The following is a 10,550-nucleotide window of genomic DNA, read 5'->3' on the forward strand; positions in this document are numbered from 1 at the left end:
TGGTAAATATACCAATTGGAACATTGTCTTTGTTGTTAAGGTGTAACAGATGATTTGGTGTGATCGCTTCCAAATCATTTGGATCATCTGAGTTTCACGATATTGGTCGACTGTTCTCAATATGTTCAATTTCACAGAAAAGTGTCTGAAGATTTTCATCATTCAGGTTTTTCACTTGTTCTTTCAATAGTGAAAACATAATCTTCCTGATTGTCTTTATCTGCCACTCCCATGTACCCCCGAAATGTGATCTAGAGGGAGGGTTAAATGTCCAATCAATGTCTGATAACTCTTTTGACGCGGCAACAAAATTGGTACCATTATCTGTCAATATGGATTTAACGTTTCCTCTTCTACACAGAAATCTTCTGACGGCACACAAGAATCCGTGTCAAGTGAATGCGCCACTTCCAAATGTATCGCACGGATTGATAAGCAAGTAAAGACGACTCCATATCTTTTTACTATTGTGCGTCCTCTTTTAATGTCTATGGGTCCGAAATAATCTATTCCTGGCTAAATGTTGGTGCATTTACAGCAAGACGTTTCACAGGAAGATCAGCCATTTTCTGGTATCCAGTCTTTGCTTGGTATTTCCTGCATGTAACACATTTATTCACTAATTGTTTTATCACAGTAACAGCCTGCAACACCCAATACTTCTCTCTTAATTTGGCTAACATGGAGTTTTTACCAAGATGACGAAGTTTTCTGTGTATCAGTGCTGTAATTGATGATTCCCTCGGTAAGACTGCCGGATGTTTGGTACTCTGAGGTATGTCAGCTCTTTCAAGTCTTCCTCCTACTGCTATTACTCCCTTCTGTAAATATGGATCCAGTTTTATAAGCTTACTGCTCTTCTTCACATTTTCATTCTTCTCCAGACTGTTGAATTCATTAGGAAAATGTTTTCGTTGTTCATGCTGAATAAGCAATTGCTCTGAGTGATCTTTAACTTCTGCTTTTGAAGTATCTGTTTTCTTCAACTTGCTAATGAAAAGAAATATGTATCCCATTATTCTTTTCAATTTCGTCCATGATGATATTTTTTGTATCAAGTATTCTATCCGTGATTCAGGATCTGTAATAACATTTACTACCAGCTTTACTTCTGGATCATATGCTGATACTGATGTGTCTATATCTATCTTTTCCCACACTGACTCAGGTGTGAATAAGAATTCTGGACCTTGTACCCATTGCTTAAAGTGACTTCTATCAGCAATAATCCTCTTGAACATTTGTCACTTGGATTCATCTGTGTTCTAATGTAGTTCCATTGAGAGACGTTTGACCCTTCATGTATAACCGTCAGTCTATTTGCAACAAATGTATTAAAACGGCTTCTCTGGTTTGCAATATAGGGCAGAACTGTTTGGCTATCCGTCCGAAAGTACATGTTGTCCCATTTGACATCTAGTTCTTGAGTAATTTTATGATGTAATTTGACGGCTATGGTTGCTGCGTTGAGTTCCATTTTGGGTATGGTCTTCTTTTGGAGGGGTGCTAATAGATTTTTCCTTCTTCATTTATAATTCTGATGTATGATAAAACCCTGTATCCTTTATTGCTGGCATCACTGAAGTGGTGTATCTGTTGTTCTTTAATCTTACCGAAATTGTTCGGTTTAAAGCATCTTGGTACTGTAAGGTATTTTAATTCTGATAAATGTTCTAGCCAGCTGTTCCATGTGTTCAAATCTTCTTCATGAATCTCTTCATCCCATTTTAAACCTCTACTACAAAGTTCTTGTAACAGTATCTTTGCAGGCAGGACATAGGGAGATGCTAAACCCAACGGATCAAATATGGAGCACACCGATGACAGTATACCCCTTCTAGTTGCTAGCTTCTCTTCTGAATTTATCTTGAATCCAAATACATCTTCTTCTGGACTCCAAAGAACACCAAGAGTGTGCTCAGTTGGTATATTCTCATAATCTGAATCTAGATCTGCCAAAACCTTTTTCTGTAGAGGGTACAGTTTGTATAACTTGTCTATCATTAGACATCCATTTGGTGAGCTTGAAGCCTTCTTTACTGCAAAGTTCAGTCAAGTCATTAATCATTCTGACTGCTTTCTCTGTAGTGTTGACAGATTTGAGACAATCATCGACATAAAAATACTTGTATATTGTTTCTATGACTTCTGGATTATAATCTTCTTCATTATCTTTAGCAGTTTGGTGTAATGCTATATTGGCACATGTAGGAGATGATATAGCTCCAAATAGGTGTACCGTCATTCGGTAAACTGAAGGTTCTTTCGTCATCACACCTTCTGTCCACCAGTAAAATCTTAAAAAGTCTCTGTCCTTTTCTGGAACCTTTACTCTGTAAAACATGGACTTAATATCTGCCATAATTGCAATGTTCTCCTAAGTAGGACTCCAATTAAGTTGTTTGTCACATTAGGACCTTGCCTAAGTAAGTCGTTGAGTGATATGCCTTCAAATTTAGCAGGGCAATCAAACACTACTCGAAGTTTGTCTCATTTTCTAGGATGGTTTCTCTTCAGATACAATTTCAGCATATCCTTCACTAATTATGTGGTTCATAAACTTGTAATAGTCTTCATAAAATTGTTGATTTGAAACCAATTTCTTCTTTGTGCTATGGAGCCTCTTCTTTACCATTTCTTCATTACTAAGCAGATGAACAGGATTTCTAAATGGTAGGTCGATGGAATACTGCCCTTCCTGATAGGACAGTACACTTTGTACAAAATCTTTAAAATTTCTTTCTTGAATTGATAACTCTTTGGTTTCATCAATCGTCCTTTCAGGAAAGTCAAGCCCGACATATCTTTGGAAATCTTTTTCTAACTTTTTTAGGTTATCTATATAGTCTACAGCTTCAAAATCTTTTCTTCTGTCAATAAAGTTGCTATACAATTTCAATGAATCTTCAGGTCTTATTAGACCCCATATTGTCCATCCAAGCCGTGCTTTTGTGGCATAAGGTGTACCAGGAGGACCAATAGCACTCTCCAACGGAGTATATGCGTCCGGAACACAGTTGCCAATCAGCAAACCAATTTCAGTTTCTAACTTTGGTAGATGTATAGAATTAAGGTGAGGATAACTGTCTATGTCAGCTTGCTGTGGTATATGGCGATGTTCCACAGGTATACTGTCCTTTGTGTAAACAGTAGGTAACTGTATATATTTATATATATAGTTAAACCACTAATCTCTAATCCTTCTATCATATAGGTATCCATTATATGAGGAACACCCATTGTGGAAACTAATTCTTTTTCTTCGACCAGTTACCCTAATTTGTCTCATTAAATTTTCTGTACAGAAACAAACTGTGCTTCCTAGATCTTGGAAAGCATACGTAGATGTTCTGGTATTACTATTCTTCATCTTGATATTAACTGGTACAACAGCCAACGTACATTGACCATCAGCTCCGGCTCCCATAAGAGAGGTAGGTTCTTCATGCAATGAAACCTGAGATGTAATCTCCTTTTTTGTAGTTACTTCCCTTGGATTTTTAACCTCTTTTTCCATATGTAAAACATCTGGATGGCTCTTATTGCATTTAGTGCATGTTGCCTTTTGCAATTCATTTTCATATGTCCATGCTTTAAGCAACCAAAACATATACCATTTTGTTTCAGAAAGTCTATTTTCTCTTCTGTTATCATTGACTTGAATTTATAGCATGTTGATATCATATGTCCTTCTTTTTTATAAAATAGACAGCTTTTACTTGTAGTGATTTCTATCTTCTTTTCTTTAAGGTCACTGGTAGTGGTTTCACTGTGCTTTTCTTTATCATCTGAAACTGTAGCATAACTGGCATTATAACTACTTCTAGTATCTTTCTTCTTGGTGTCTGTATGTGAGGATTGCTTTATGGCTGCAAGTGCATCACGCCCAAATACTGGATCATTTAGCTTAATAGCTTCTTTTCGTACCAGTTCTACAAGATGTTCTAATGTGGCAAGAGTGTTTTGTTCAATAAGCTGCTGGAATTTCTCTTGCCATTTCTTCTGAATGTCGTATGGTAAATTAGAAACAATCTTCTGCAAGTTATGTGAGTATCCTGATATTTCCAATCCCTTTATATCTTCTACTGCATACAAAACTTCAGCTAAATAGACACCATATTCGTCCAAACCTTTAGCATCGTTAGACTTAATTTCAGTCCACTCTACAGCCTTCTTTATATATTTATGAGCGTTCACTATTGGGTCACCATACCGTCTATTCAATTCTTTTACAGCTGCTGGATAACCTTTAACTGCATCCAGATGACTGTATCCAATTACTATTGTATTAGCTTTTCCAGTAGTGTACTGATCTAAATATAAATAATTCATGCGATCATCTTCATTATCAGTGTTAGTAATAACTTTGGTTTGGAATTGACTCATGAATCTTTTAAAGTCAGTGCCAGAACCATCAAATTTCTTTATCTCAGAAGGAGGTCGTTTTAATTCTTGAACCATCTTCATCAAAACTTCTTCTGTAGATTTCTGACTATTACCTGATGAAGATTGTACGTCTATGTATCTATCAATATCTTCTCGTCTAGTACGACTTCTTTCAGGAATCTCAGCTCTGTGTTTATTATATGGTGACAGGTAAGTATTGTTATCACTATTACCTTGTGGTAGGTAAGTATTTTGGTCTTTATTACCCTGGAGTGTGTGGGTATTGTTATCATTATTATCATCTATGTTATTTTCTATTTCTAAATTTTTTAATACCTCTTCTTCGGCATCAGCAATAGCCAATGCTTCTTCAATTTCATATTGTTCTTCTTGCATTTTCAACTGGAACTTAGCTTGTTCTAATGCTTGTTTCTTTCTTCAGCAATTCAGCTTTGGCATTTAATCCGGCTTTCTTTAATTTAGTTTTAGCTAGTGAAGAGGAGATTGAAGATTCACTCCTTCGGGATCTTTTAGTTGCATTGGTCTATCATCTTCAATTTTTCTTTTTTCTTTTCTTTAATTGTTTCTTTCTGTAAAAACCATTGTTCCATTTTTCCCTTGAAATCAAGAAATATTTTCTTATGAATTTCTCGATCTTCATCTTCTTCTGTTGAAACCATAGATCTTTGATAAGCTTCTTGCGTAAGAAGAAAATCTTCATATGCTTGCATCCAGGCTTTATACTTCTTTCGCACAATGGCGATTTCATTTATTTTTCTCACTTTAGTTGTTAGCACAGCGGCTATTCTATTTCTGTCTTCAACTGTTTTGACGACATCCGAATATTTTTAAAGACTAAGCCTATGAATATTTGATGGCTATTAACATTTGCCTTGTTAATACTATAAAAGGACAGGCTTTTAAAGATCTATCTATAGTCTATATCTTTTTTATGATGGTTGTACAGCGACAGGTGTTGTCATAATCATGACCTTCAAATATATTTGACATGTATTTGGTGAAATGTTTCGCAAGATTTGTTGAGTGAGATTTTTTATTAAACATTTGTATTTGAACATTTGCTAGTTGAGATTTGTGTTTGACATTTTGCATTTGAAGATATATTGAGCTAGATTTGTATTTGTAGATTTGTATTTGGGGATATTTTTGCAAGAATACTATTAATGCAATATTTGGAAAACTGAATGTTTGTCGAAGAATGTTCATTTTCAGTACAAATCATGATTTTTGTATACAAATTTTCAATGACAAATGTTGAATTTAGCGTGCTAATTAAAAGAAAAGAATTAGGAATTAAGAAATACCAATGAAGAACATCGAATAAAAAGCCATTCCGCCTTCCATATAGGTCAGCCTTTTTACTCCTTTGACAAAATAGATCGTGGTAAAAACAATCATGTGATTGAAATATATAATCAAAATTATGATGGAACAATTTCATGCCCTTTACCTTCAATTATAACTGAGTCACCAACTTCAAAGAATGCCATATACATGAATACATGACCTATAAATTTGTATAGTTATTAACCTTTGCTACGAGTTCATATCTCTTTTATGAACCTGTCTTTTTATGTACAGGAAAACAGAAGTGTTGTGTGATATTTTGCGATTAATGATGTCATCAAACACACAGTTTTAGGAACCACAGATGTCTGATTTAAAATTGGAATGGTGCAGTTTGATCCTATTAGTGTCCCCGATACACACACAAAATTTAAAAACCTCTTATTAATCTCTTTCATATTCAAACTAGAGAATGAGTTCTTGAGTTAAGTTACCCAATGAAAATGAAACATCTGGGTATCATTTCACAAAACTTCGAAAGTTTTCGCTTACAGCATGAATTTACGGCTATCGTAAGTTTACAATTACAATTTTTCACAAAAAAGTCATAAGATTAGGATTTAGACTAAAGATTAAAAGAAATCGTAAGTAATTCTCACGGTAAAAGACATACGCAGAACGAGTTCTCTTTAGCAGACGACAGAACCAGAAAAGTGGTAAGTGTTGAAATTCTTCTTTTATGTGCAGATTCAAAACAAATAATGAGAACTAATTATGTTTGAAATGATTTTTTTAATATACTGCTTCTTAGAATAGACATAAAATTTAAATGGCTGTATCCTGCGCTCAAACTTTAGCTGTACTTTAATCAAAGTCGAGCTTAAATCAGACTATATAGGTATGCTGCGCTTGATCTTAGATGTAAGTCATACTTCACACGAGCGTTTTTTGAACAAATCTAAAGTAAAGTCTAAGATAGGGTGGTAGCAGACTTTAGCCGTACTTTATAAATGTTTGTGATTGAAATTGTAACAAAGGAGGACTATTTCAACCAATAACACCAAATTACAGATATTTACCACCTGAAGAGGAGATTTAAAGACCGCTCCAATCCCTTTGAAGATCTAGACGAGAGTGAATTTATAAAACGCTTGAGACTTCAGAAGGGTGGTGATCTACATTTTTTAAATGATTAAATCAATTTTCTGTGTGAACAAAGTTCTTATCCCGCCATTACCTCAATTATTGGTATGTCGGCATTGTGGTTTGCTAGTGGTTCTTTCCAATTGGGACAGTTGACTGTACAAATTGCATGATACGAATTGGAGATAGAAATGCTAGCAGATGAAAACCAACAAAAAGAAAGCACTCATGACAGTTGACAAGGAAACGCAAAATTTTACCTTAAAAATGTATCAATCAATTTTTTCCATTGATAACATTTATTTGAAGTGAAATTGTTAAGCATTCATTGTTTGTGTTATTGTTGGGTTTCCGTACATACACAGAGGTAGTCAAACTTAGCAAAGGGCGTTTGGTGTTGGGGCTGTGCATTTCCCAAAAATTAACGCCTAAATACGCTGTTGTTAATATTTTATCATTTACATTAGAGTGATCTTGAACAATTCTGTGAGTAACTGCTTGTTGGTCTATAAAACAGTGTTATTTATCTAAATAAAGTTTAGAGTGATAAAGTCACCTACTGAGGTAACTTTACCACAGCTGAAAGTAAAGATAAATGTTAAGCATGACTTACATAAAGTAAGAGCAGTGTATACTTAAAGTTTGACTCAAGTTCATATTAGTCAAAGTATAGGTTAAGTACGAGTGCTGCATAATTATGTATTGATCAGTTGGATTGAAATGCGCACATATATTTCTGTCGCCTCTGTCCGTCGGTCTGTTGGTTTGTCAACAATAGAAACTACAGTTTTTAGCTAATTTTAGTGAAACTTGATGTGATAATGTATAATGATGAGATCTTGGTCAAGTTCGAGTTTTACGATTTTTCGATGAACGGTTTTTGAGTTATTGCCCTTGACTTAGGAAAAACGCCTCAAAAATTTGTTTGTGAACACGATAGAGACTACAGTTTTCAACTGATTTCTATATAATTTGGTGTGATCATTTATATGGATGATATCTCGGACAAGTTCGTACTTGATGATTTTTCAATGAGAGGTTTTTGAGTTATTTATTGCCTTTGACTTAAAATATTGCAGTGAGTACAATAGAGAGTTGTTTTCAACTGATTTAATAAAATTTGGTGTGATCATTCATATTGATAAAATCTTGGTCAAATTCAAATTTGATGATTTTTTTGATGAGAGGTTTTTGAGTTATAGCCCTTGACGTAGATAAAATGCTCCAAAATTTGTTCAAGCACAATGGAGATGACAGATTTCATGTGATTTTTATGAAATGTTGTGTGATGTTTTATATTGATGAATGAAATGAATGGGGAGTTTCAAGTCTTTTATTTTTATTGATGAGATCTTGGTCAAGTTTGAATTTTCAACGATATTAGAGCTGTGTGATTTAATAATTTGATGTATTTGGGTTATTGATATTGATTTGAAAAAACTTGTTGGAATTACTCCACATGAATAACTGTCAGTAAATATGTATATCATTGAATTCAAACTAATAAAAATTTCTTCAATATGAGAAAATTCATACTTTAATCACTAAAGACTGTGTTATCATTTCTGACAGCTGCCAGTGGGCGTATGTTACCTTGCAACGCAAGCTATCTTTTTAAAAGTACTATTATTTTGAAAACTCGTTTGACTTTTTCCCACACTGTTCTATGGTGGCATCAGGTCACAGTCAATTCTACCTCATTTGTCACTTTTTCACTGAGTTACTCCATCAATGATTTTGCCACTCACGTCAAAGATTCCTTTATAATGTTAATCAGTAATATTAATGAATTATAATCACAAAACGAAATCACACGACTTCTTGATGTAGGCGTAGTTATATATCATCTTTGATGAGATCAATGATATAAGTTATAAGATGTTTCGGCAATCTGTATTTTTCTACTACTTGTCTGTTTGAATCTCAAAAAATCTTGTATTCCTTTTTTTTTATTTGCATCACCACAGATTGCCAATAAGGCTTCCATTGGTTTTATCGGGTTACGTGCACTCATTTTTGACTTTCCATGTTTTCGTTCTTTTATAAGCCCATCCATGATGGATATTATTTTCACTCTACGTCAACATTACACCTGTCGTAAGGTTACAAATGAATTTTATCGTAAATGTTAGTTAATATTTTTTGTGGAATGACCAAACTAGGATTAAAACCTCTCATAAGATTTTTTGTGGAACGATACCCTGCACTAATTTGTTCAAACATATAAGCTTATTACTTAGATAAAGAGGTACAAGAAATTCATATAAGAAAGGCTAAGATAATATTGTATTAAATGAAAACAAAACATTGAAAATCATTACATTTAAAAATATTCTTTAAGGATCACAGATTTTATACTAGGAAAAGAAACATTGTCAATATTATGGAATGTCTGATTTTTATATTGGCATCACCTACGTCTGTCAGTCATTTCCTATGAAATTCCTACCATGGAAAGTCTTACTTACTTTGATTTGTATAAATGTAACTTATTCAGGCTGATGTGTTAATATTTTGTTAACTATTTTCAGATGGTCCAGAGAATATAATATTTAACCCTACTAGTGATAATATAGATGTTATAGAAGGAAAGAGTCAGAATGTCAACTGTATAGCTGATTGTAAACCAGATTGTAACATCACCTGGTCTAAAGATGGTTCAACAACAATTCTAAATAACCCTTTATCACTTAGTACTAGAAATCAAACTGGTTCTTATACCTGTACAGTTAGACATACTGTATTAAATAAACAACTTACAAAACAACTTAATGTTCAGATTTACTGTAAGTATAAAAATGTTTTTGTAATGCTTTTTATCGATTGTTATTATTTCAGATGGTCCTGATAAACTTACTTTCTCACCAGATGTAACAAGTATCAAAATAATAGAAGGTAGAGATCAAACTATAACATGTTTAACTGATTGTTATTATTTCAGATGGTCCTGATAAACTTACTTTCTCACCAGATGTAACAAGTATCAAAATAATAGAAGGTAGAGATCAAACTATAACATGTTTAACTGATTGTTATTATTTCAGATGGTCCTGATAAACTTACTTTCTCACCAGATATAACAAGTATCAATATAATAGAAGGTAGAGATCAAACTATAACATGTTTAACTGATTGTTATTATTTCAGATGGTCCAGATGAACTTACTTTCTCACCAGATGTAACAAGTATCAATATAATAGAAGGTAGAGATCAAACTATAACATGTTTAACTTACTGTTATTATTTCAGATGGTCCTGATAAACTTACTTTCTCACCAGATGTAACAAGTATCAATATAACAGAAGGTAGAGATCAAACTATAACATGTTTAACTGATTGTTATTATTTCAGATGGTCCTGATAAACTTACTTTCTCACCAGATGTAACAAGTATCAATATAACAGAAGGTAGAGATCAAACTATAACATGTTTAACTTACTGTTATTATTTCAGATGGTCCTGATAAACTTACTTTCTCACCAGATGTAACAAGTATCAATATAATAGAAGGTAGAGATCAAACTATAACATGTTTAACTGATTGTTATTATTTCAGATGGTCCTGATAAACTTACTTTCTCACCAGATGTAACAAGTATCAATATAATAGAAGGTAGAGATCAAACTATAACATGTTTAACTGATTGTTATTATTTCAGATGGTCCTGATAAACTTACTTTCTCACCAGATGGAACAAGTATCAATATAA

At 33.4% G+C, this 10,550-nt stretch overlaps 2 protein-coding genes across 2 annotated transcripts in view; one reads left to right on the top strand and one right to left on the bottom strand.

The window, feature by feature from the left end:
- The window catches only part of LOTGIDRAFT_174560 (hypothetical protein), a gene marked incomplete at both ends in the record, with an annotated part of 7,112 nt that extends 2,330 nt beyond the window's left edge, over positions 1 to 4,782 (bottom strand). Inside the window, one exon of the mRNA XM_009053897.1 lies at positions 4,500 to 4,782. Within this exon, the coding sequence (XP_009052145.1) occupies positions 4,500 to 4,782 (283 nt within the window). The remainder of the gene's footprint in view (positions 1 to 4,499) is intronic.
- Positions 4,783 to 8,894: 4,112 nt separating this feature from the next.
- Positions 8,895 to 10,509, top strand: LOTGIDRAFT_174561 (hypothetical protein; the record flags this gene model as incomplete). Its single annotated transcript, XM_009053898.1, has 10 exons — positions 8,895 to 8,964; positions 9,369 to 9,623; positions 9,676 to 9,732; positions 9,779 to 9,835; positions 9,882 to 9,938; positions 9,985 to 10,041; positions 10,088 to 10,144; positions 10,191 to 10,247; positions 10,294 to 10,350; positions 10,397 to 10,509. The coding sequence occupies 10 exons, from the start codon at positions 8,895 to 8,897 to the stop codon at positions 10,507 to 10,509; spliced, it is 837 nt and encodes a 278-aa protein (XP_009052146.1).
- Positions 10,510 to 10,550: the final 41 nt, after the last annotated feature.

Source organism: Lottia gigantea, assembly GCF_000327385.1.
Source record: "Lottia gigantea unplaced genomic scaffold LOTGIsca_202, whole genome shotgun sequence".
NCBI lineage: Eukaryota > Metazoa > Mollusca > Gastropoda > Lottiidae > Lottia > Lottia gigantea.